The sequence below is a fragment of the Oryctolagus cuniculus genome, chromosome 3 (assembly GCF_964237555.1).
Source record: "Oryctolagus cuniculus chromosome 3, mOryCun1.1, whole genome shotgun sequence".
Classification (NCBI taxonomy): domain Eukaryota; kingdom Metazoa; phylum Chordata; class Mammalia; order Lagomorpha; family Leporidae; genus Oryctolagus; species Oryctolagus cuniculus.
In genome coordinates, this window is record NC_091434.1 from 77,957,396 (window position 1) to 77,985,223 (window position 27,828).

General features: G+C 38.8%; 1 protein-coding gene across 5 annotated transcripts in view; it reads left to right on the forward strand.

Annotated features, from left to right (window-relative positions):
- Positions 1–27,828, forward strand: part of FIGN (fidgetin, microtubule severing factor) — a 135,790-nt gene that overhangs the window by 104,976 nt on the left and 2,986 nt on the right. For 2 of the 5 annotated variants that reach the window (XM_051848591.2, XM_008258675.4), the window contains 2 exons: positions 6,702–6,834; positions 21,709–27,828. The exon at positions 21,709–27,828 is cut by the window's right edge and continues 2,986 nt beyond it. In XM_051848591.2, coding sequence (XP_051704551.1) covers positions 21,717–23,963 — 2,247 coding nt within the window. In that variant the 5' untranslated portion in view covers positions 6,702–6,834; positions 21,709–21,716 and the 3' untranslated portion in view covers positions 23,964–27,828. Of the gene's footprint in view, positions 1–6,701; positions 6,835–16,531; positions 16,595–21,708 lie in introns of those variants that run through there. The other 3 variants (XM_002712229.5, XM_008258678.4, XM_051848590.2) reach the window with 2 other exon arrangements.

Sequence of the window (27,828 nt, forward strand, 5' to 3'; positions counted from 1 at the left end):
GAGCTAAGTTGACTTTTTAAAGTATTTTGGGTGGTGAGGCTAAAGGGATTTTTGTTTATGTGGAAAGATATCTTGCTTATTGTTGGCCAGTAAGGCAGTACCAAAAACAATATGTAAACAATATAGAATATTTTAGCAAAAAGAAGTGGAGTAACAAAACTATTACAATAAGAATGGTAAATTCAAATTCTGGTTCCAATTCCATCCACTATTATCCATGTAATAGCTCTTTATATCACTGTGCACATACACTCAGTTGGCATTTGTAGCACATGTATAGGGCTAGCTAGTCAGGAATCTTAAGTTCAGAGACTGGTTTTCAGATCAATATTATTGTAATAATGACTAAGGAACTGGTATTCAAATATATTTCTTTTGGCTCCTAGTATAATATCTTCTGATGTTGAAAAAGTGAAAAATGATGTAGAAAGTTGATTCTTTTAATTTGGGAAACCATTGAATTTTTGATACAACCATCTCTGACTCAGGCAAGGAGGCTCCTACATTTTAGAAGTTCAGTAATTGTCTTTCCCAGAGCTCTCCCATACTAATGTGAGCAATCCAAGTGGCCATGAGAATATGCCCACTGGCCTCCTTCTAGACCAGATTACAAGGACCTGGGACTCCCTACACAAATAGCCCTATACCTACTTCCAGAACTCATGTGCTCTCCTCCAAATCTATCTTCAAGGTTAGAAGTGCCTTCAGTGTATGTACCCCTGAACCCCAGTTGAAGCCCTAGAGACAGCAGGGTGAAGGTGGGCAAACAGCAGAGAATGAATTCAACACACGTGTGCTAAGCCCCTTGTGCTCTAAGATAAGAGGGAGTAAGAACATAAGAACTAGCCATAGGGTCAGCCTTTCTTATTTTGGAATAGCTCTGACACCAGGAGACAGAGAATTCTAAATTTGAACCCAGCTTTCCAGGTATTTGTGAAGATATAAATGTCAAGAAGAGTATATATTTGGCCTAGTTGATAGCTTTTAAAATATGAGTTTGAGCCCTAGCACAGAAATATTTCTAAGTATGTAAGATATTCAAGAAGGTAAAGAGTTACGAAATATTTTAAGGTTATAAACTAAGTAAAATAAATAAATAATTTTTTTCTGTCTCTGACAACTAATTGTTTCTTGTCTTATGAAATAAAGAGAAATACTATGGTGGGGCAGTGTTGTGTTTGCATTTGGGGCTGAAGGGAGTATGATAAAGACCAGTACCTTTTTCATGATGTAAATATGTTTCCTGATGTTAATGAGTTCTGAATGGAACAAGAGAGACAATAAGAAGGTTAGGCAATAATAATTTCTTAAATGACCATATATATATATGAAGATATATTTATTTATTTGAAAGGCAGAGTTAGAGAGAGAGAGACATCTTCCATCTTCCACCTGCTGGTTCACTCTCTCAAATGGCCACAATGGCCAGAGTTGGACCAATCCCAAGCCAGGGACAGAGCTTCTTCCATGTTTCCCACTGGGCTGCCCTCTGCTGCTTTCCCAGGTGCACCACCCCTTCCACAGACTATTCCTGCCTGTTTTCACTCCTAATCCAACTTGATTTCTCTGATGCATGCATCACAATTAAATACTCTGTCTTTGAAAATCCTTACTCTTTTTTTGCAACAACATATTCTCTTCCTCTGCTTTTCTTCTCTTTGAATTCTGTACACGCCCTTCCAGTTTCCATTGCTTCCCTGCTTAAAATTGGTTAACTCCAGAGTTCCATTCCTTATCTCATGCTGCACAATATTTCTTTGATATATTTTCCATTCACATAGTTTCCAAGGATTCTTGTATGCTAGTGGCCCCCAAACCTCCCTGCAGAGCTTTGGTTTCTCTCTCACCTGTCCTTGGGACCAAACCACTGGTTATGCAAGCTAGGAAACTTAAAAGTATTTCTTCAAAGAGATACAGAGTGTAGCAAGTGTAAGTCATATGATCCAAGTTGCAGTTCTCACTAAGGTGGCCTTAGGAAGATTTCTTAGATTCATGGAACCTGATCCATCATATCCATCCACTTTCCTTCATCCTTCCAAGCCTAATTGGTTAGTCCATCCTTTTCACTCTACCTCTACAAACTTTTTTAGAGCTCCCATTTCCTTTTGCTCAAGTTCAGGCCTTGCTTCTGGTCTTTTTACCCTCTGCTTTTTCCTGTCTGTATGTTTTTATTATTGATCCATTGCCAAAGAACAGATCAGAGCTGTGTTTTATGTCAGTAGGATAAAGTCCAAGCATTCAAGTTCCTTTGTAATCTGAGTTCAAGTATCTCTGTTCTACCCCATACATAGATAGTTACTTCCCTCTTCTGTGTCAAGCTACCCTGTTACTAGAACATGCCATGCACATTTGGCTTGATCTGTGATTTTTAACAGGTATTTTAAAATGTTTATTTATTTATTAAAAACAGAAGATCTTCCATCCACAGGTTCACTACCCAAACATTCACAACAGCCTGGGCTGGGCCAGGGAGTAGCCAGGTGCTCCATCTGGTTCTCCCAGCTGGGTGGCAGGGACTTAAGTAATACACAATTATCTGCTACCTCCCAGGATGCACTTCAGTAGGAAACTAAGATCAGCAGCAGAACAATCTGGTATGGGATGCAGGCATTTGAAGTGGCAGCTCTGTGTGCTGTGCCACAGCACCTACCCCTGTGATACTGACCAAGTTTTCTCTAAGGCCAGAAGCCTCTTCTCTTTCCACAACTAAGCTCTCTGGGCTAGGCACCTGTATGCAGAAGGCACTCAGATCTTATTAGAGCATGAATGTCATTATCATATTTTAAACACTTAAGCCAACTCCACTTGCTTTCCTTAGTGAAGGTAGAAGCTGTCAAGATCGGAGAGTCAAGGACAGTGTTTTTTTTTTTTTCAAATTCTGGCTTTGAGACTTAGCAATATCTTTTTCTCTGTAACCTATTTTCTCATAATGGACAAACTGCTTGGAAACAGGAAGAAAGGAAGAGAGGAAAAGAGAGAAGATAACTCACTGCCCACATACCAGAACCAAAAGTAAGCCTGAAATAATTTAAGACCTAAGTAAAAGAGATTGAATTTTCAAGTTTCATTTTAGTTTGTTGTTTGTTTCATGAAAATACATGGAATGATATTTTCTTTAGTTTTTTAGCAGAGGAATGCAGCAAGTGATGACATTGAGTAGCAAGTGAGACTGGTAAAGCTGTTAATAGATATTGTCAGTCCTTGAAAATTTAAAGACTTGATGAGCCCTAATGTTTCTTAAAAAAACTTATTCACAAGTTTAAATGAATGCTTTCTCTACACATTTAGAGTATCTGAATGGCATGACGAAAGACTCAAATACAAAGCCCTTCTTTTCCAAAATAATATCTTACCTAATGAATATGTTCCCCATCACCATGACCATTTTATTCTGCCTGATGGACCCACAACTTGATTTACATCCTAATATGTGAGGGTTTTTTTCTCTACTACAATCTTATCTGTGTTTATGAGCATACTTCAAAAAATACATGGAGGGGATGGCGCTGCAGTGTAGCAGGTTAAGCCGCATCCCATATGGGTGCTGTTTCGAGTTCCAGCTGCTCAGCTTCCAATCCAGCTCCCTGCTAATGCACCTGGGAAAGCAGCAGAGAATGGCCCAGTCCATGGGCCCCTGCACCCACGTGGGAAACATGGAAAAAGTTCCTGGCTCCTGGCTTCAGCCTGGCCCAGCCTTGGCTGTTGTGGGCATTTGGGAAGTGAGCTAGTCAATGGGAACTCTCTCTATGTCTCTCAAATAAAAAATAAATGAATAAGCTCATGGAGAAATGGAATTGAAAGCTGTTTATTTTGATTCAAAAATTTTGAAATCCATTAATAAAATTTTCACAATATGAAAATTATTTCATAATTTCATATTATGAAATAAAAATGTTTCCATGAACGTTTAAAAATTTTGAAAGGCAAAGAAAGAGAACTCCCATCTGCTAATCTACTGCCCAATATTTGCACACAGCCCACGTCTCCCATGGAATGGCAGCGACTCAATTACTTGAGTCATTCGTGCTCCAGGATCTTGCATTAGCAGGAAGCTGGAGTCAGGGCAAGTCAGGCTTTGAACCTAGGTTCTCTGACATGGGGTAGTGTCTTAAGGGCTAAGCCCCCTCCTTGACCCCATATGTATGTATCCTTCCTAGCTAATATCTCTCAAGTTAGAAATTAAGACCAAGGCAAATCTTGTCAACCTTCTATAACGCATGGTAGGATCTTGATAAAGTATCTATTAACTAGAAACTCGGTTCCTAATTAGAATTTATAATTAAAATTAAAGTTTTAGGGCCTAGCTCTGTGGCGTAGCAGGTAAAGCCACAGCCTGCAGTGCCAGTATCCCATATGGGCACCAGTTCAGCTGCTACGCTTCCAATCCAGCTCTCTGCTATAGCCTGGGAAAGCAGTAGAAAATGGCCCAAATCCTTGGGCCTCTGCACCCACGTGGGAGACCCAGAAAAAGCTCCTAGCTCATGGCTTTGGAGTGGTGCAGCTGCAGCTGTTGTGGCCATCTGGGGAGTGTACCAGTGGGTGGAAGACCTCTTTCTCTCTCTCTGCCTCCTGTCTCTGCCTCTCTCTAAGTCTGCCTTTCAAATAAATAAATAAATCTAAAAAAAAAAAAGCTAAAGCTTTATCATTATGGAATGTTATTTTTAAAAACTCACCAAAAGAATGAATCTTGTTTATCATTATTATTAGTTATAATTACTGTTATTTGAAATCTTTGAGGCTCTAGACTTTTGTAATAGAAATAAATGCACAAAACATCCATTCTCTTTTATAAAGCATTCATAAATTACATGATTCATAAATGAAATTTCCCAAGGTTATGAGAAGACAACTTAAAAGAAACTAAAGGCAATCCTTTTGTTAGTTTTACATCTTTTTTTTTTTTTCTAATCATCTAGCTACGAGTAATTTAAGGTGAAAATATATGTTATCCAGTAGTTTCACTCACTGGTTTATTCTTCCATAGTTCTAAATATGAATTCACTCAAGACTTAAAGAGACAGTAACATATTTTGATCCGAAAGCTATATGAATTCACAAGGGAATGAGTTTTATTTCTTCTGTACTTTGTAATGCAAAGAAGTACATTACACAAAATCAGATGAAACAAGTCTTTAATTTAACAGTCTCAGTTCTCATAGCCCTGTTGATTCAGAAAGGTGAAAACAGTTATGAGTGTTTACTGGCTCCAATTAGAAGTCATGAAACTTGTGAGATAAGAGGAAGTAGAGATCGCATTGGAAGAGGAATCATTCACTAACAGAATCATTCTTAACACTTTATTACAAATGGATATAAAATCTTGGTCTCATTATTTTTTGTAACTTTTCATATTTATTTTGTTTATGGCCTTCTATATTTTACAGTGTTAAGAATCTTATTTTGAAGCTGATTATGTGATTTCTTAAGTTGCTTTTAGTAAGCAAAAGATAATTTATCATGTAAGAGGTTTTATTTCATTACTAAAAATAGAAAAGCTTCCTATAAATCTTAGATGTTCTCAAGAATTTTTTTTCACTTCCTTCCATGTGATTATTCTACATGAAGATATGCCTTTGGATCTTCTTTAGTAGGCATTCTATAGATAAGTACTTAGATTAGCACATGTGTCGTCTTGCATGAAAGTTAACTCCTGTTCTTAAAGGTGTGTGACTGCTTTATCCCCCCCACCCCCGCATTATCAATAAGAAGCCTAGCTGACACTCACGACCACCCCTAGTGCATATAAATAATGTATATCCATAATACTAGCCTTTAATGCTAAGAGGTTAGTAAGTAGTGCTACAAAAAGGGGAGAATTAAGAAGGAAAATGATATTCATATATTAAGAGCAATATCTAATGAAGTAATGGAATTTTATTTTATTTATTTATTACAGAAGGTCAACACTTGAAATATTTCTTTTGGAATTTCCATTTTTTTCTGTTTTTAACTTGGTGATAGAAATGCCATTTTTCCTCTTAATGATCACAGTATATTTATATGTGGGATAACTTTATGATTTCTCAAAATCAAATAACAGGAAGACTTTTTGTTTGAAGTCTGAGGGTGCTGATGAGGAAGATTTGATGCCTGGTATCCATTATCAGTTATAAAATTTTCAGCTAGGATTTGTTAACAAATCCTCAGTTGAGAAACCTTTTGGCCAGATTGGCACTAACCTGATATCTTCTATAAAATGAATATAATCCATCTCTAACAAGAGATGACTGTAATTCCAAATATGTTTAAAATAGAGAAAATAAAGTTATTGCAATAAATCTAACATCACAGCAACTAATCCAGGGAGCTTAATTATGACACAAGTAAATGTGAAAATCTATTCAGCGCTAGGAACACTTTTCACATTGCATTCACGCTGAAGATTGGCTGTTAAGAGCTCATTACTGGTATTTTTCTAAAGAGTGGTTTATTAAACACAGTTACCTAATAAGCATCTTTGGTGGTGCAAATTGCTGAAAACAGTAATGAGTCTGATTAGACTTCATTTCAATTACGACAGCTTGTCTAGAAAAAAACTACATTTATATGTGTGTGTGTGTGTGTGTGTGTGTGTGTATGGAAAAAGGGAGAGAAGTATGTGTACACATACACGCAATCTTTCCTTGATGTTTTGGATTCTAGCTGCAAGACACTGCAGATTTAAAAAGAAGAAAAAACAGTTCTATATTTCCTTTCCACAGCTCACTAATGAAGAGAGAATTGTCCAAGTCATCATCCAATTTACACACTGGAAAACTGGATGGACCAAGTGGAGTCACAATCATGTTTGCTTAAAAACGGCAAAGGCTGCCTTGGCTAATATATCTAAATAAGGTCACCTTTAGGTTCTCTCTGTTTTTCTTCTTCTCTTTCAAAATATGAAGCTATATTTGAGGTGGAAACTTAAAAACCATTCATTTCTATTTGGTGTGTGGCAGTTACTCTTTAGATTAGTAGGCTCACCTTTCAGTTATTTTTTATCCATGAATCTTCTACTTGAAATCATAATAATATGGGAAGCTGTTTGACTATGCATCTAATTATCAGACTAAATTTTTAATACATATGTTGGGAGGGGATTAAATAAAAGAAACAAAGCTTTATGAATGTGTTCTAACATTTCAGAAAGTGTAAGGGAATATTTATTAGACACCACCCTGATTTTTGTATTTTTAAAAAGTGTTATTTAGCTGTGTTTAACAGCTAACCTCCTATTAAATTCTGCCTGTATATTACTACTCAAATTGAAAAAAACTGCTAATGTAAAAAGCCTTTAAGTGATTAAGCTGTCATTGCTGTCATTCGGGTACTCGAGTAACATTTTAATGCTTCTGGGAGCCATGGTCAGGGATGCAATCCTCTGCTGTATGCTATGCTTTTTGAATAGATTCTTTTAAAAGTATAATATTATTTGACATTGAACTGGATAAAACAATTTCTAAAGCAAATATGAAAACAATGGTTAGATGCAGAAGCCTTAAATAAATGGAGGGCATAATAGAACATCCTCACCTGAAAAATCTTCACAAGTTAGTTAAGTGATCATATTATAGCTGTAAAACTAAAAATTATAGTTCCCTTGTAGGCATTTTCATGCTTTTAAAATGATTTACTTAAAAGAGGTCAGGTTCAGGTATGTCAGTTCAATGAGTAGGAATATACTTTTAGATTATTACATGATGAATTCTTTCTTAATTCATCAAGTCTGTGAATTGTCAGTTTTGTTTAAAAAAGAAAAAAAGTCTATCGCATAGGAAACACAAAGGTAATTCTCAATTAACAGTTGAGATGTTTTCCTGTGTAACCCAATTATATATTTTAAAGTAATTATAAGTGTAGAATTTTTGGAGTTTTTGACTTGGTTTGATTCAGGAATAATTAATATATAGCTAAAGAAGACTTTAAGTAAGTAAATATCTCACTCTTTTTTTCAAGCTTTCATACTTTATTTCATCATGATTGGCACACATGGCGGGGGTTAGTAATGTGGCACTTTGCAGCTCCTACCACTGCTGCCCTTCCTCTGCCTCACTGCCACCCCATCCACACTGGACATGCTCCCAAGACCACTGGGCTATGGGGGATGAATATTACTTTTGATGAAAATATGATATGTACATTGTTTGCTAAAGGACTTAGAATATGCTTTGGAGTCTGAATTTAATGGTAAAGTGTAGATTGTTACTTAGGATAGAACAAGATTGTAGAAATCTTTTTTCATCTCTCTGTCATTCTTCTCCTTATATTTTATGCAGTGTCTCCAACCACTGACATACATTTAAATGCAAACACATACATGTTACCTGCATGTTTTGGGGGACATTTATCTTTTCTGTTCCTTAAGAATTTGTTTCCTGTGAATTAGGTAGCACACAATTTGAAGAGGCAATGAGAACATTTGAATTATTTATCCTTTCAACGTAAGAAACTAAAAGTAGCATATTTAAAATTAAAGTTGTTTTCACACAGTGTGCTAATTTATAAATGTGACTGAGAAGGACTCCCCTTTTCCTTCAACTTACCAGCTAACACTTATCCATAACTAAGGAGGGCCAGGAAAGTTGTTCATGTTCATCAGTAAGTATAAAATTTTGGAATAATTTAAACTACGAGAAGTAGCATCCTTAGAGCATATAACTCTACTAAGACAATATTAAAAGTAACTTTATAATTTTTTTTAAAAATGTATTTAGTTGGGGCTGGCGCTGTGATATAGCAGGTAAAGCTGCCTACTATATCCCATATGGCCACTGGTTCGAGTCCCAGCTGCTCTATTTCCAATCCAGCTCCCTGCTAATGTGTCTAGGAAAGCAGTGGAAGATGGCCCAAGTGCTTGAACCCCTGCACCCACTTGGGAGACCCAGAAGAAGCTCGAGGCTCGTGGCTTCCCATTGGCCCGGCTTCTGCCATTGTGGCCATTTAGGGAGTGAACCAGTGGATGGAAGACCTTTCCCCCACCCCTTCTCTCTGACTAGGCTTCTGCCTCTACCTCTGTGTAACTCTGCCTTCCAAATAAATAAATACATCTTTTTCTTTAAGAAAAAAAATTCTTTTTTCTTAAAGAAAGAAAAGAAAAAATAATTATGTATTTAATTATATTTTAAAAAACATATTTAACTTTTAAAAAATTGTCCCATTATACCTTATTCTCCAAATAGCAGTTACAGTGATTTTATTTTATTTATTTTAAAAGTTTTATTTATTTATTTATTTTACATTTTTTTCTAACTTTTATTTAGTAAATATAAATTTCCAAAGTACAGCTTATGGATTACAATGGCTTTTTCCCCCTCATAACTTCCCTCCCACCTGCAACCCTCCAACTCCTGCTCCCTCTCCCATTCCATTCACATCAAGATTCATTTTCATTTCTCTTTATATACAGAAGATCAATTTAGTATATATTAAGTAAAGATTTCAACAGTTTGCACCCATACAGAACATAAAGTGTAAAATACTGTTTGAGTACTAGTTATAGCATTAATTCATATTGGATAACACATTAAGGACAGAGATCCTACATGAGGAGTAAGTGCACAATGACTCTTGTTGTTGACTTAACAAATTGCCACTCTTGTTTATGGTGTCAGTAATCTCCCTAGGCTCTTGTCATGAGTTGCCAATGCTATGGAAGCCTTTTGAGTTTGCGGACATCCATCTTATTTAGACAAGGTCATAGTCAAAGTGGAAGTTCACTCCTCCCTTCAGAGAAAGGTACCTCCTTCTTTGATGGCCCGTTCTTTCTATTGGGATCTCACTCGCAGAGATCTTTCATTTAGAAGTTTTATTTTTGGGGATGGAATTGTGTTGCAGTGGGTTAAGATGTTGCCTGTGATGCCAACTGTCACCTAAGCACCAGTTCGTGTCCTGGGTGCTCTACTTAATGCCCAGTTCCCTGCCAATGCATCTAGGAAAAGCAGCAAAAGATTGCCCAAGTTCTTGGGCTCCTGCCACCCACACGGGAGATCTGGATGGACTTGCAGGTTTCTGGCTTCGGCCTGGCCCAGCCATGGATGTGGTGGGCATTCAGGGAGAAAACCAGCAGATGGAAGACTGTTCCCTCTTTCCCTGTCTGTAACTCTGCCTTTTGGCTAAGTGAATAAATCTTTGAAGAAATGTTTTTAAAAGTTTTATTTATTTGAAAGGCAGAGTAATGGTGGCTCGGGGTTGAGAAGACACAAAATATTATGGTTCCCACTGTTCTTATCTCCCAACATTTCCCTCCTTGGTCACTGCGTTACAACCATACTGGTTCCTTGCATTCTTGATCATGATAAATACTTCTATGCTTAGGGGCTTTGTATTTGCTAATTTTTAAAAAAATATTCTTTTAAAAACATTTATTTATCTATAATTTTTAAAAATATATATATTTATTTATTTAGAGTTCAGAGTTACAGAGAGAGAGAGAGCCAAAGAGATCTTCTAACTGCTGATTCATTACTGAGATGTCCACAATGGCCAGGGCTCAGCCAGGCTGAAGCCAGCAGTTTCATCCGGGTCTCCCATGGGGGTGGCAGGGGCCCAAATACTTGGGCCATCTTCCAGTGCATTTCCCAGGCCATTAGTAGGGTGTTGGATCAGCCAGGACATGAACTGTCACCATATGGCATGCCAGCATTGCGGGAGGCAGTTTTACCTGCTACACCACAACACTGGCCCTAGCAACTTTTTTAACTGCTACATTAGAGACAATGTGACCTGTGCTTATTTATAATAGAAGATAATTGGAACGGTATTACAAGCAAAAGAAAGAGGATCTGAATTTCATGTTGTTAATTTATATAAACCTGGATCAATCATTTTATTCAATTCAGTCAAAACCTCAGCTTTGGTGTTTTACTTTTTTTTTTAACATAATGGCATTGTCCAGGACAATAGTAGAAGTTGTACGTATTGTCATATTGTCATGTAGAATGAAATCTAAGTGGGATCTGAAGAAGCACATTCTTTACTTGGGTCTTTTCTACTAACATTTGGTTTGGATTGTTGTACACTCCTTCTGGGCCAGGAAAAGCTGCTTCCTATGACGACACTGATCCCCTTTTCTGCTTCTGCCTCATTATACAGCAGTCTTTGTTTACAAATGAAAGCCAACAGCGCTAACGACTGGACTGTCATTCCCACTGCACTTCTGCAATGTTCATTTATCAGGAAGTCCCTGCATCCCAATTATAGATGGTGCTCAGGGTGTCGAGAACATAGAAGTGATGAAACTACTGTTACTGCTCAGAGCTTCTGCACTGATAATCCTGGCCTCTGTTGGTTGTATTCTAAAGCAGTTTGTCTTCATACGTCATCTTATATGAAAGAAACAACACTAAACCTACCAAAACTCATTTCATATGTAGCTTTTTCCACTGCCTTCAGATCAAAGTTATTTTCTTCAGGCCAGTCTAAATTATACACAGGTCCCAGGAGTGAAGGACAGTGAATTAATGCACTATGTCACCCAGCCCTGGCTATGGAATATTTTTTTCAAAGTCCAAGACACTATTTTGCTATTACATTAAAAATTAATGTACAAATTGCTGAAAAGAGAAAGATGCATAAATAACCTAAGCAAATTTTGTCTAGGTTGTGCACATTTTAGAGTCACCTAAAGCAAAGAATTCTAAGGAGAAAGGTTGAGGAGTTGTGTGCTTGAAAAGTAGATAATATGCTTGTCCCTTTGTCTAATTACGTGAGGGAGCTCTCAGTCTTATCGAAGTAGCCTTATGTAACTGTTTTGCTTTATGTAAGCTGCCTTTTTAGAATGAGATTCCAGAGGAATCCCGAAAAGAAGATGAATGCAAATTCCATTTTATACAAGGCTGCGGAGTTCTGGAAAATCTGCATTTCATTATTGACCCATGTCAACTAGCTGTGTTGGGCAATATAAATAAATTGAGCTTTGCTTTCAGATACATGAACTAGAAAGCCCACAACAAATATTTACCAATAGTTGTATTTGCAAGTAATGGTTACTAGAACATTTTAGGATTGTGACTGAACAAGTCAACCCGCCCTGTCATAATTCAAGTTTGGTAGTATGCTTGGCTTGTGTTAATTAAAAGTGCAAATATATTTTTGTGGAAAAAATAGTATCTTGACCATCAACTGGAATAATCTCAGAGTTTGGAAATGATGCTAATTTTTATCTCTGTAAAGCCTTTTAAAAATAAAGATCGAAACCCCTTAGGAACTGCACAATCCTTTGGCATTTGAATTTGTTTTTCTGAATCAATCATACAGCCGGATACTATGAATCCAGCATGAGGCTCTCAGGTTGTGTTAACCCCATTTATCCCTGCATGCTGTTGCTCACCTGTTATTTACACACATAAGAGGGTTGATCCTGCAGAACGAGTAGAGTGCTCTGTTGTGACGTAGAACATACATATTCATTAGCCCTGGCAGTCCCCATGGACATTTGTGGTATGTCCTGATGATCTTTGTATGACAAAAAAGACTTGGGGGGAGTGGAGAGTCTTAATGGATTGAAAACCATATATGGAAACAGGAATAGACAGCATGAGAAATGAAAGGCCGTAAAGTAGCAGCTTTAAAGGTTAACTAGGAAGCAGTCTGTAAACTGGTTATAAATTGTCTAAAATTCACAAAGGTAGCAATAACAAATCAACATTTACTTCAGTATGGGGCAGCCATGCCTCTCACCTCAGACACCTTTTCCTAGCAATGGTTGATGACACCTGACACTAAATACTAAGATGCAGAGTATGAGTGAGTTGTGTATTTTAACCTGCATGTATGAAAAGGGGCACGGACAAGCATTCTTTTGAATTACTCATAGTAGGAGTCTTGGACCCTGATTTTCAGTTGATTTTAGATTATTTAAAAATGTTTATAAGAAATTTTAAAAATATACCCTCCCAAGAAAAAATGTAAATCTATCATTTTAAACTATATATATTTGTGTATGGGCATGATTATATGTTCACTTGTATACTTTGATTTAAGTATTAGAAATTGTAAAGTCCCCAGTGGGAAAAAAAGTACTTATTTGAATTATGGTGATGGTTTCTTGGATTGCTTTAAGCGATCTGATCCCGATCACATATTGAATATAATCTCAGTGGTTTAAAAGTAATATTCCTTTCATCAGTGTAATTTCTTTTGCATAGCTGCTTATGCATTCATCCTCACAAATGCAAGCCATCTTCTTATATAGGTCTTGAATATTAAAAATAATAACTAGTCAGGCCTATGCACACCAAGTTTCATGCTCAGTATGAAATATTGGCAAAATTGTCCTCTTCACATTTGGTCATGTTGTGGTAAGTATTTTCTTTCTATTAGTAAGATGTAATATATGTTAAGGAACCTGATTCAGACCATAAGCTACCCACAAGTTTAATTTTAAGGTCAGGGTATCATACAATGGTGCCCATAACATTGAACACAGGCTCTTTTGTTCTTAAGATTTATTTACTTCTTTGAAAGGCAGAGTTATAGAGAAAGCAGGAAAGGCAGAGAGAGATCATCCATCTGCTGGTTCGTTCTGCCATGGTGGGGGCCCAAGTCTTTGGGCCATCTTCAGCAGCTTTCCCAGACACATTAGCATGGAGCTGGACCAGAAGTGGAGCAGCCAGGACTCAAACTGGTGCTCATAGAATGCCAGCATTGCAGGTGATGGCTTAACCCACTGCACCACCACATTGGTTCCTGAACACAGGCTCATAATAAGGCTAACTTTATGGCACATAGGCCAAGATCTGTCACTTACCCTCAAATGGTCTACTCAACAGCTTTCTCTCGGAAATAATAATAAGAACTTTGAAGTAGCTTTGCCAGGCTCTCAGACAAGTTGTACTAAAGCTCATGTAATTGACAAACAGGAGATACCTTACTAATAAATGAAGCTTTGGTTTGTGGTATTAGAATCTCTAGCATATTCATAGGAACAGATTAGCAGTGGTGGAGATGGTTGTATGGCAAATAGCATGAAAAGATAGCAGGCTATTTAAGAGCAAAGTGGCAGACTGAAATAGCAGCTGTCTGGGACCAGTTTCTTAAAAGACACCATTGTTCATCATTTGAATCAACAAAAAAACTTAGGTATTTTACCGGTGCTCTGATTATTAAAAAGTGGTACTTGGAAAATCTTTCTCCTGAAACTGACTACATTTGAAGTTGTAGAGCAATAGACTCGCCAGTTTTCAAGAAAATGCAATTAAATGAAAAAATTGTAGCCTGAAGCTTCAGAGTGAAATCATCAATTCAAATGCCTCTGTGACCTGATAGAACAAAAGTACCTGATGTTGTAATAGAGAGTGGGAACACCATGACAAAGCAGCAAATGTATGCTGTGTCCAAAGAGGGAGTTGGTCCTTGGAACATCAGCCAACTGTTGCCAGGCAAGAATGAAGTGTTGCAAAATCTTTTAGCTTGTCTGAAAAATAGGAATTTTTTTAATAAAGTTGACTGGTTTTTAAGACCCTGGCCAAACAACACACAGCTGGAGGCTCTCTGCTGCCCTCAGGTCCTCAGGTTGCAGTTCTCTGTGGCAGGGTGAGGGATCTGAACTGTACTTAGTAAGGATCATTGAGCCGAAAATGCCTTCATGATTGGTAAAAAGGACTGCTTTATGCAAATAAGGTAAAATAGGGTGGGCAGAGAATTTGCCACAAAATGTGTCTTGACGTATGAAAATGTGACTTAAAAAAGAAAAATCATTTGACAGTATTAAGTTACATGATTAGAATATCCTATTTTGAGAATGCAAGTTTTGAGATCATTCTCAATTTATTTTTAACCTAAAAGTATTCCACTTCCTAGTTCTGGTCTTTAAAATGTTGAATCACAGATAACAATAATAATAAACGAAGGAGCCAGCGCAGTGGCACAGTAGGTTAATCTTCCGCCTGCGGTGCCAGCATCCCATATGGGCACCAGTTCTAGTCCTGGCTGCTCCACTTCCAGTCCAGCTCTCTACTATGGCCTGGGAAAGCAGTAGAAGATGGCCAAAGTCCTTGGGCCCCTGCACCCACATGGGAGACCTGGAAGAAGCTCCTGGCTCCTGGCTTCAGATCAGCACAGCTCTGGTTGTTGCGGCCATTTGGAGAGTGAACCAACAGAAGGAAGACCTTTCTCTCTGTCTCTCCCTTTCACTGTCTGTAACTCTAACTCTCAAATAAAATAAATAAAATCATTTTATTAAAAAAGAATAAATGAAATACTACAGAAACATTTTGAATCTTGGACAACTTTTGATTAAGAAGATCATGCTCTGTATTTTGCTATGAAAGAACTTTTATACCTTTTTTTAAGATTTATCCATTTATTTATTTGAAAGTCAGAGTTACACAGAGAGAGAGGAGGAGAGGCAGAGAGAGAGAGAGGTAGAGACAGAGAGAGAGGTCTTCCATCCACTGGTTCACTCCCCAAATGGCCGCAAGGGCCAAAGCTGCCCTAATCCAAAGCCAGGAGCCAGGAGCTTCTCCGGGTCTCTATGTGGGTGCAGGGGCCCATGGATTTAGGCCATCTTCTACTGCTTTCCCAGGCCATAGCAGAGAGCTGGATTGGAAATGGAGCAGCTGGGCTTGAACTGGTGCCCATATGAGATGCTGGCACTGCAGGTGGAGGCTTTACCCACTATGCCAGAGCGCCGGCCCCTAAACCTCTCTTATAAACTATATTCCCACTGGAGAATTTCCTTTTCAGTCTCAAGTTGAAGAAAAGCTGATTTATAAATTCTGGGAGTGGTTTACTTTTCTCTGCATAGCCATTGTTGTTTTGTTTCGTGTTCGGTGCACTTCTTTTTCAAAATGGTAAGATATAACATCTCACAGTTGGAGAATGCTTAATACTTTCACAAAATATTATGACTTTAGGTAAACTTTAAGAGCAGTACTATAAAGTTAATGATACATTATTTTCCACATTTTGTAGATGGAAAAAGTGAGCATGATGGGTGTAAGCATCTTAACCAAGATTATAATAAGTAAGTGATGACAAAGCAGTGTCAGTGGTCACTTTCTCAAACCTGGCATTTTACTCTTCAAACAGAATCCTAGAATGTATTTATGCCTCTACAGCCCCTTTCTACCCCAGCAGTCTATTAATGACTCCATAAAATACCATGGTGTATAAAATATCCAAATGCACAGGACACCATAGAAAGTGAAATACCAAAATGACAGTGAGTCTTTCTAGATCGGAATAGGTCATTTCAAAATTCCATTAATCTCTAAAACCAAGGACTTTAATTTGAGAGAATTAGGAAGTAAAATTATGAAGGAGATAGAAAGCTGAAAAGGTTTCATCACCACGTTAAAAAAAAAAAAAGAGAGAGAGAGAGAGAAAAGACAAGACTTCCTTGGTTCAGGTAGTTAGCATTGATCTACAATGCTTTGCACTGAGTGGGCCCTCAATTTATTGAGCAGGTAAGTACGGCAATCCCTCTCTCACATTCAACTCATAAAGGACTTGCAGTTTTGGCTCTAAAGATGGAACCAAATTAGATAGATTAAACAGATTATTTCAGTGCTTCCTCCCTTCACTTTTTCTCCTATTGTTTCTTTTAGATCGGATGTCATATTCTAAGGCAAGGTATTATCAGGAAGTGGACTGAGAAAGCTTCCAGACCCAATGGGTTAGTGCAAGTAATACTAGATGTGCTGTGTCGCCCTCTTGTTTATGAGGATGCATAGAATAGACAAAAGGACAATGCTGCTTCATCTGCTGAAACATTTCAGTTGATTGTCACTTCCCTTACAGAATAAAGATGGGCAGATATTCCAAAGACAGGTTTCAGTACCAGGAGGTTTGGAGTCCCTCCCTCAAAAGGCTGTTTCTTGCATAAACCTGCAGTTTTAGCCATTGACTTTGCTGCTCTCTGCTTGAAATTGTGAATGCTCCGCGTGTTAGTTCTGCCACTCCTGACCTAAGAGACGGTGATTTTGCTGCATTATTAGGCAGAGGAGATGGGAAACCATTTTAATTATTTTGCTGTATTTGGTCTAGCAGTGGTTATTTTTCTAGAATGAATCTTGCTAACTATTGTATTACATTTTTAAAAATAAAGAAAATTTCAGAGACACAGTAGCGCAGACTTCTGAGAGTGCTATGCAGACATCCTGGAGCAAGCAAACCCTGCCATGCCTGCAGGTGTTTGCCTCAGGTCCCTGCCCTGAGGAAGTCGGAGAAAACCTACAAATGAGGGCAGAGTCCCTAGCAGCCAGAATTACCCCATGGGAACATTACAGAAAAGAGGTTTTTTGGGCCTGATGAGCTGTTGCATAGCATACATGTGGTGAAGGTGGGGGAGTAAGCGCCTCTAATATTTCCAGGAATATGGGCTAAAAATAGATTCTAGAAGACCTAGTCTTTTATTTCCAGTTTCCTTCCATTCTGAAGGTTATTTTTATACCCTCCATTTTATTTTTTTCTGTAGAATGGTTTCTTTAAAACTTTGAAGCTGTGGCAGAACTTCAGAGTATGCTACCGTTGTTTAGTTCCAAAACTAGTTAAGTAAGCAACATGAAAGAAGGAGAGTGACAAGGGTGTAACTGTGAAGTAATTAAACCCAAGTCATAAAAGGGTCAGCAATGATGAGAATGTCAGATGTTATCCGAGGCACCCAGTTATATGGAAAAATAGACTTGTTCACTTATACGTGCATAAATTCATTCTATAACAGTGAAACAACACTCCGTCATTGTACTGCAGTAGCGGGCATCCTCATGTGACATGTATGTTAAAATATCTCAAAAGCAATTTTCTATTAAGTTGCATATTTTATAAACATCACATTGTGAAATGTGCCACCTGTGTTAAGAATTTTCTGATCCTTCCAAAAATAAAAAGTGATATTTTGGAACAATCCTTCAGTTTTCTGTAAGAACTCTTTTTCTTACATTTTCTGAATTGTACTGAATCTATTAGGCTATTGCCACATAGCAGTTGGGGATTATTGTTCTAATAATGTTAAATAGTATGATCTCTAGGATTTATCTCTTCCTGTTGTGAAGGGAAGCATATAAAAGCTGTTTTTAAAACCCATCTCATTTAAGTGACGTGAGTTTACTGCATTTACACATGACAGCAATGCAATCAGGGCATGCTTCTCCTGTTCAAGGAAAATTTGTGTTTTCCTCCAGTTTCACATCAAAAATAGTACCACTCATAAACAGAACAGCAATGACAACAACAAAACAAGTTTGGTATTGCTGCAGTCAGTATGAGACCAATGCAAAGGTGTCTAATGCTCCCAAGGCTAGTGGTCTCTTCAGCACTGGCTTCTTCAGCTCCTACTCATATTCAGAGTTTATCATTAACTGTCAACTTCTACTGACAAATAACCTTGATGATTTCAAAGCACTGGATACATTCTCATGTTTCACAGCATGTGAACAATTCTGTTGCCTTAAGGTTAATCAAAACCCAATCTTGCTTTTTGCAGCCCTGCTAAGGTTTTTGTTAGTTACTATGCATCAATTTAAAAAAACTTTCAAATATTTTGGTAAGCACATCCAAAGATAGCATGAGAATCAAAAGGCACTGGTGTATCCAGTAACTGTTCCAAACAAATAATTTTGATAGATAGGATCTTTGCCTAATTTCAGACGAAATCAAAATCTCACAAAATTTAATTAGCTTTGCTAGAGTTAAACTATGCAGAAATTCCCTGAGAAAGCAGGCAGTCTGTTTTATTTAAACTGTATATTTCTGTCTTTCACAGTGATTATAGCTTATTGAAATTATTTTACATTTTCCTTATAAGTGAACAGTTTACAAAAAATGTTATTTAAGCTTGTGCAGATGGAGGGTACCCACCTCCCACTTTAAAAAAAATCAAAGTAGTTTGGTTTTTGTTGAAGGGGCTTTTTTAATTGTGTTTGTTAACTTATGCCAACAGTGGCTCGGTTCAGCTAACTGAAAGGAAGCCATATCTTTTAAGTTGTGTGTGTGTATGCGTGCATGTTGTGATAAATTCCTTTAACTTGTGTGTGTGAGAATGCATGTTGTGAAAAATCCATTGCCTATGACTTCCAAGTTATTTTCTTAGTCTTTGCTTCAAGACATTTATTCACATGTTCCTCCTTTAGCTGCCTAATCAAATTTCAACTCATAGCATATGTGTTTATTTTCTCTATTCTCTATTTTGATACCTTTTAAAGAAAAAAAATCCTAATAGAAATTCCCTGGAAATAATTTACAGGATTAATGAATTTGTAGGTCTTTTAGACAGTTCTACATTACAGTCACATTAATATTCTCTCCTTTTATAAGGCTTGAAGTAAATCCCATGACACTAGAAGAATTTAGATACTGATTACTTGCGATTGGTTCCTGGTGATTTGCTCTTAATAATTTCCAGTTGAATTTAATGAAAGTATGATTCCTGAAATGCTGCTTCATTAAAATTGCATCTTTTCCCCTTTAAGTGTGGTTTCAGTCATTTCACCCATTTTGCGGTGTGTTTTCCTCCCCCTTAAAAAGTAATGATTGAGAAAGCAGAAACAATTAAGGATTTCATTTTAGTTCTTCCTAGAAGTCACTCCCAGAGTTTATCTCAGTGAAATGATGCAAGCTGTACTTTGTGAACATTTACAATATTTTTCAATTTGATTAGATTATTTCAAAACATAGAAAGTTTTTAAATCAGAAATATTGAAGACTTGTGCTGTGTAAAGGAAAAATGAAGAATCCGGTGCACACACACGAGAAGTGAGGTCTTCAATGTTTTTCCTAAAATCTACACACATGTGGAAGTTGATTAAGTTACCCTCTGCAGCATTCAGACTTAATTTAATGGTGTTGGTGATTTGCAAATGAATATCTACATGGATCCTTTTTAAAAATCCAAATGCAAATGAGTTCAACTGCAGTAAAATATATTTGCAAATGAATCCTGTTGCTTTATTCATTTATTGTGTAATTACTGCAATCCTTCCCACCTTGTTTTCAGTATTTCTTAATCATTAAGTCGGAAGCATGACAGCAGTGCCAGCCCTGGCATGATTCTCTTTGACTAAAACCTTGTAAATTAACACAATTAGCACAGCATCATCCTGCTAATTAACTTCCAGTGTCTGGTGCAGTGGTTTTGCAAACAAGGAAGAGGGAGTCAGAAGGGAATCAACATGCCATTCTGTTACCAAACTGTGTGTTGTGTTCAGTTTAGCTCACTGAGTCTACGCTGGCCATGTCAGAAGCCAAAGTGAGGCAGTGAAGAGCGACAGGGGCTGGGGGAGAAAAGCAGAAAGGGGTAGAAGCTGTCAAAATAGGCTAGGTTAATTCAGAAGGGAGCTGGTACCACAGATGCTTCATTTAGACCAGGCCTCCTCCTTATCAAGGAATCTCTGCCAGAGGGCACAAGACAGTTTGCAAAATTCACTTTGGGTAATACAAAAGAGATTAAGGCAGCCTGCTTAATATAGCTGTACCACAGGAGCAAGTATTTGAACGAAGCTGAGATTAGAATGGGATGAGCCAGCACTGGGAAATAGGAGGGCAGGATTCCAGTCCTCTTCTGTAACTAACTATGAGACCTCAAGGGTACATTCTAAGTTTTTTCAAGCCCTGGTTCCTTAATCTGCGAAATAAGACCATTTCTATGGGCTCCTTTACATTTAAAATTCAAATGATTCTCTGATTCTACCTGCTTAATGTTTTCCCTTAAATGAAAGAATATTTGTTGTGTAGTTTGCTACATGGTCGCCTTGCTTCAACTGCTAATGTAGCACATGATAGAAGTACTCATACAGTCTCTTTCTCTGGGTGCACTTTTCATGTAGAAATGCAGAGTTAGAATCCAGATGCTGTCTCCAGGCTCCTCTTCCCTTGCACCTCTGTTTCCTCCTTTCTCAGCCTCTGTCTCTCTCCCTCTGTACCCTGGAGGCTCTTTGGGGAGGGGGGATTGTCAGCGAAGAACGCTAGAAGGCCCACAGACAAGTGATGCTTGTTTTTTTTTTTCAGAGACTCAACAACAGAACTGAGAGGCAGAAAGGAGCCAGTTGTAATTCATACCGAGTTGTAGGCTTTGTGCGATGAAAGCGATGGAGCGCTGCCTGGGAGATTGCTTTGCTGCACTCCACGAAGCAGATTTGAAACTGTCGTGGACCACTTTAGATGAGAGTTGGATTATGGAATGACCTGCTATGTCTGTGTCATATTGTTCTGCGCAGGGAGCATTATACTGTGCTAACTAGGTGTTCAGTACCAAATAAGAGAGGTATCCTAGATGTGATCTGTCAGCTGTGTCTCATTTCTATATTGGTTAAAATAGAAAACAGAAACTGTGATGGGAGAAGACAGAATAGCTAGATATTGTACATGCTAATGCCATCACATGTGAGATATTTAAAATTCACGCATATTCTAAAAACCTGTGATTGAAGTCCAGTTTGACAGGAATGTGTGTGTACATATATATGTGCATGTGTGTGTACAGCAGGTAACTTGCTGGTGCTGAAAGAAACATATTTGCATGTAACTTAAAAATGAAAAAAAATCCAGTCTTCCATAGGGATAATTTACTTAAACTTCAGTTTACTTTGTACTCAGAGCTGAAATTTAGTCCATCATATAAAGAATATATATTATAGAAATCAGAATACATATTCTAAACTGTAGCAGTCCTTTATAATATAGATATCATTAATGGATTAGGTAACAAAAGAAGTTGTGGGAGAGAGCTTTAAGAGTTCTGGTGAATCTCTGAGTAAATTAACTTTCCCTCCCCCCTCCCCCCAAAATCCTTAGGCTTGAAGATGCAGTGGACGCCCGAGCATGCCCAGTGGCCAGAACAGCACTTTGACATCACCTCGACCACGCGGTCCCCTGCCCACAAAGTTGAAGCCTACAGAGGTCATTTGCAGCGCACCTATCAGTACGCCTGGGCGAATGATGACATATCTGCTCTGACTGCATCCAACCTACTAAAAAAGTATGCAGAGAAGTATTCTGGCATTTTGGAAGGTCCTGTGGACCGACCTGTACTCAGCAACTATTCAGATGCACCATCAGGACTCGTGAATGGTCGGAAAACTGAAAGCGAACCCTGGCAGCCTTCCTTGAATTCAGAAGCTGTTTATCCTATGAACTGTGTCCCAGATGTCATCGCTGCCAGCAAAGCTGGAGTCAGTTCAGCCCTCCCTCCAGCAGATGTCTCTGCAAGTATAGGGAGCTCTCCTGGGGTGGCCAGCAACCTGGCAGAACCTAGTTATTCAAGTAGTACCTGTGGAAGCCACACTGTACCTAGTCTTCATGCAGGGCTCCCATCTCAGGAATATGCCCCAGGATACAACGGATCATATTTGCATTCTAGTTATAGTAGCCAGCCAGCACCTGCACTTCCTTCACCTCATCCATCTCCTTTGCATAGCTCTGGGCTCCTGCAGCCACCGCCACCACCTCCTCCACCACCAGCTCTGGTCCCAGGCTACAATGGGACTTCTAACCTCTCCAGTTACAGCTATCCCTCTGCTAGCTATCCTCCTCAGACTGCCGTGGGGTCTGGGTACAGCCCTGGGGGTGCACCGCCACCCCCTTCAGCGTACCTGCCTTCAGGAATTCCTGCTCCCACCCCCCTGCCCCCCACCACCGTTCCTGGCTACACCTACCAGGGCCATGGTTTGACACCCATTGCACCCTCGGCTCTGACAAACAGTTCGGCAAGTTCTCTCAAAAGGAAAGCTTTCTACATGGCAGGGCAAGGAGATATGGACTCCAGTTATGGAAATTACAGCTATGGCCAACAGAGATCTACACAGAGTCCTATGTACAGAATGCCCGACAACAGCATTGCAAACACAAATCGGGGGAATGGCTTTGACAGAAGTGCTGAAACATCATCCTTAGCATTTAAGCCAACAAAGCAGCTAATGTCCTCTGAACAGCAAAGGAAATTCAGCAGCCAGTCCAGTAGGGCTCTGACCCCTCCTTCCTACAGTACTGCTAAAAATTCATTGGGATCAAGATCCAGTGAATCCTTTGGGAAGTACACATCGCCAGTCATGAGTGAGCATGGGGACGAGCACAGGCAGCTCCTCTCTCACCCAATGCAAGGCCCTGGACTCCGTGCAGCTACCTCATCCAACCACTCTGTGGACGAGCAACTGAAGAACACTGACACGCACCTCATTGACCTGGTAACCAATGAGATCATCACCCAAGGACCTCCAGTAGACTGGAATGACATTGCCGGCCTCGACCTGGTGAAGGCTGTCATTAAGGAGGAGGTTTTATGGCCAGTGCTGAGGTCAGATGCATTCAGTGGACTGACGGCCTTACCTCGGAGCATCCTTTTATTTGGACCTCGGGGGACAGGCAAAACGTTACTGGGCAGATGCATAGCTAGTCAGCTGGGGGCCACGTTTTTCAAAATTGCTGGTTCTGGACTAGTCGCCAAGTGGTTAGGAGAAGCCGAGAAAATGATCCATGCCTCTTTCCTCGTGGCCAGGTGTCGCCAGCCCTCCGTGATTTTCGTTAGTGACATTGACATGCTTCTCTCCTCCCAAGTGAGTGAGGAGCATAGTCCAGTCAGTCGGATGCGAACCGAATTTCTGATGCAGCTGGACACTGTACTAACTTCAGCTGAGGACCAAATCGTAGTCATTTGTGCCACCAGTAAACCAGAAGAAATAGATGAATCCCTTCGGAGGTACTTCATGAAACGACTTTTAATCCCACTTCCTGACAGCACAGCGAGGCACCAGATAATAGTACAACTGCTCTCACAGCACAATTACTGTCTCAATGACAAGGAGTTTGCACTGCTCGTCCAGCGCACAGAAGGCTTTTCTGGACTAGACGTGGCTCATTTGTGTCAGGAAGCAGCGGTGGGCCCCCTCCATGCCATGCCAGCCACAGACCTCTCAGCCATTATGCCCAGCCAGCTGAGGCCCGTTACGTATCAAGACTTTGAAAATGCTTTCTGCAAGATTCAGCCTAGCATATCTCAAAAAGAGCTTGATATGTATGTTGAATGGAACAAAATGTTTGGTTGCAGTCAGTGATAACTCCTTTGACAAAAAAAAAAAAAATGTGGTGAATGTTGGCACACACACATAAAACCCACTACATAGGGAATAGAGGCCCTTTCCAGTAGTGTTTAAATTGCAAAGGGTTCGGGGGAAGATGACAATTAAGTTGCATCTTTAGCGTCAGGGTAGATTTGGAGGAAATGTGCATCACATAAGAGCTTCTGATTTGAAAAACCCCAGATGACAGAAATTACATGCGGATGCTCAGTTCGGTTCAAGCTAGACAACACTCACCAAGGAGCAAGGTGCAAGTGTGTTGATTTCAGAAGGACATGAACCTCGTGTGTTGATTCCATTCTGCTGTTCTCGAGATTTAGTTGCTGTCAAGTGCCTGGAGTGGTGCTTTATTTTTTGTTTGCCTCACAATTACATTGGTGGCATGTGCTAATATAAAGAGCTTTAACTTCAAACATTATTGGACTAAAGAGATGAACGGTTGTGTTATGACAGAAAACCAGATTTTTGCCATTTTAAGAGCAACAGTATTCCTCAATCCTGTCTGTTCTGCAGTATTAAGCTAAGAACAGGTAAAACAGGGTAACGGTAATCTGGACCTTAATTTCTGCAGTTCATTTCTTTTAATGTTCTTGTCTGCAAAAACTCAGGAAAGTGATTGTGATTTGTACAGTACCTCAAAGGAATGTGTTGAAAGCACTATGTACTTCTGAGAGTAATGGGATAGGCTTCGGTGTTACTTTATATTAAAATGTATGTTTACCTCAACAATTGGAAGATAGCAAGAAAAATTACTTTGAATGTATCCAGAGAAATACTGAAGTGTGATACAGCTGAATATTTACAATTTAAAGTAGAAATGGAGGGATTGAGAAAAAAAAAAGAATAGTTCTTTTACGAAGGATGGGAAATTAACCAGAGCAGAATAATTCTTCATGTCAATAACTGCAAGAGTTCTTAGTACATTGCTCCTTGATAATTAAGTGAAGATGTTCTTAAAAGCTACACTGGTTAACGGAAAGCTACTTATTCAGTTTGTGTTAGTGTCTGGGACAGTCAGCCACAAGGCCTCTTGGGGACCCTGAAAAGTCACAGTACCTGAAAACTAGAACTGCCCTTGACTGCGTAGGCGATGATGGTGGTGGTGGTGGTTTGCAAGTTCTCTCAAAACTGCTGGGAATGGTGTCATTCTATTCACTAAACTAGCTTACAGGCTTGCCGTGCTGTTTGATAGAATGCAGAGGATAGCAACCAAAACAAACACACAAATAAATCAAAGCGGAAACCAACCAACCAACCAGCCAACTGCTATAGATCCACAAAGAACCTCTGTGTTTCCTCCCCTCTGCGAGTCCACTCTTGTCAGTACAGTTTTGCTTCTCGTTTTGAAATCTGGGCTGCAGTGCTCCCGTGTTTATTTCTACCTCAGTTTTGTTACATTTCTCTCAGAAAGTGAAGTAGAAAATTGGAAGTGGACACACACACACACACACACACATCCTGCAATATAGCTTGCCAAATACGTTGCTTGGGTTGCCCCCATCTTTCCCTTTCCCCATTAAATCTGGTTTCCAAAAGCAACAGTCTTTTGCCGACTTCCCCTTCAGCCCAGCGCACCCCTCTCTTGGCATTTGTGGCATTTTTCTTAATTTCCCATTTCTCTCCTGTTCCCCATGCAGCTGTTCTTTATACCTTTTAATGCTTTATGTGCAACTTCTCATTGATAGCTGGCTGATGTTAGGCAACGCCTCTGAACAGTCACTATGCAGGCTGTAGCTCCCCAAAGCCACTGGCCATGCATAAGCAGAACAGCCTGGCTTATTGAATGTATGTCCTGTTTCTGCCCACCCTCCACCCCGACCCTGCTCCTTTTTTAGTTTAGAGATGCAGTAACAAAACTGTGGCAAAGCACTGGCATTTTATGTATTCAATAAGTAATGTACATTTTTTAAAAAGATTTAAATAAATGCAATGAGAAGCCCCAAGAAAGGTCTTTCTGTTATTTTTTTTTTCTTTGAAAATTTTTACTGCTCTTATCCACAGTGTCAAACTCTCTGAAATGCTTCACAGGAAAAGCTAGCGAGGGACTTTGTGATCTTTCTGAAATTGTATGATACTTGATCATCACTCCCCCTTTTTATTTTTTGTGTTGCTAAAAACTGAGCAAGTGAACCAGAATTTAATTTACTATGATGTTCTGTCAATTAAAACTGTGCTTATATATAAAATACTCCATTTTAAAAAGTGGTGCCTTTCATTAAGGATACAAAAAACAAATACCTAAGTATGTCCTCTGCTTTTCAACACTACAATCATGTTCTGGGTCTACCCTGTGCATCCCTGTCGTAAGGAAATTCTAATATCCCCATTAACTTGTAGGTCCATATTGATCTCTCTGACAAGTTTACTTTTGCACCGTGCTGACCTATTTTCTTTCAGACATTGCATTTCATTTCCGCCAACATGCTGTGTTCACTTGAAAGCATCTGGCAAGTTTTGACAAACTCAGTCTTATTTAGACAACTTTGGAAAATCCAGTATTGACCCACATTTTTTTGTGGCTAGTGAGACTTAATACCAAATATATGACTGCACTATTGTGTTTTACACTCATTTATGAAGTGGAAAATTAATTGAAGTCATGCACATTGGCTTTTAGCTTTAAGTAACTTAAAAATTCAAAAATCTATGTATTTAGAAGAAGCTGGAGTCGTGTGTGATTTTTCCCTTTAGCCTCACAAATTATAGGATTTGATCCCTTAGGAAATGGGGCAAGTTGAAGAAATGAAGATGTGTTGGAAGAGATGAGGCTGACCTTTGAGTAAGAGTGCAGTGCTCTCCTATGATTCTTTGATTCTGCATGGCGGCAGCATCTTGAGCTCTTCAATAGACCAATCTAATAATGAGCTCTTTTCTGACCATCCATTTTGGAGCTGGGGGTACCATCAGTGATAGTACAACTGAGTAATCGGGCTTCATCCTCCTGGCCTCTTTTTGACTGCTAAAAATTTGGAGAAGGCTACTAATGAAGGTAAGATAATGAGCCAGTCCAAATCCCTTGCTGTCTGGCCAGGAGATTGAGCCAGTCCACTTAAATGCCCCTAATTCCCTTCCTCACAACTGCAATAACATTTCCTACAGGGATGGAAAGGAAGTGAAGGAAACTACTTCAGTAGAAAGATCAATAGAAATCCAAGAGGTAATTCATAATGACCTTGTATGTGACACAAATGGAAATACTCCACACTCTGCCATGCTTCTTTCCAAAATATTTAGAACTTTAGTGACAATATGGAAAACTTTGCTGACTGAGCTGATCAATGGAATGTGAAGGCAGTATACTTTAAGGCTATTTACTTTCACACAGAATGTTTATCTATTAGTCAGTTTGTATTCTACTCAAATGCAGATAGACGGGTATAATGTTTTCTTGTGCATTTGAAACCTATCAAGGAGAAAATAAACCATTCCACTACAATACATAGGCCAAACACCATCTGGGCAAGTGATAAAAGCTATCCAGAGGCTATGCTATGTAAAATAGCAGGGTCAATTTACATGGGTTGCATAGTACTTGGCTATGCAGTTTTCAGAGGAGTATGTCAAAAAACAAATCCAAATTAATTCTTACAATAGGTCTTTGTAAATTTAAACATATTTGGGGGTTGGAAAGTATGTTTTAGAGGCATTTAATTTTTTTTTCTCTGAAAATATATCCAACTCCAAGCAGAAAGACACTTCTATATTCGCATTCTCATATTTCTTAGCAAAAATTGGGTATCATGATCATTGAATATGTAGTTTGCAAAGTGAAAGGGACACCGTTTGTTGAACTATCGAGGCCACTAAAGTAAAGATCTAATATATATATATATATATATAT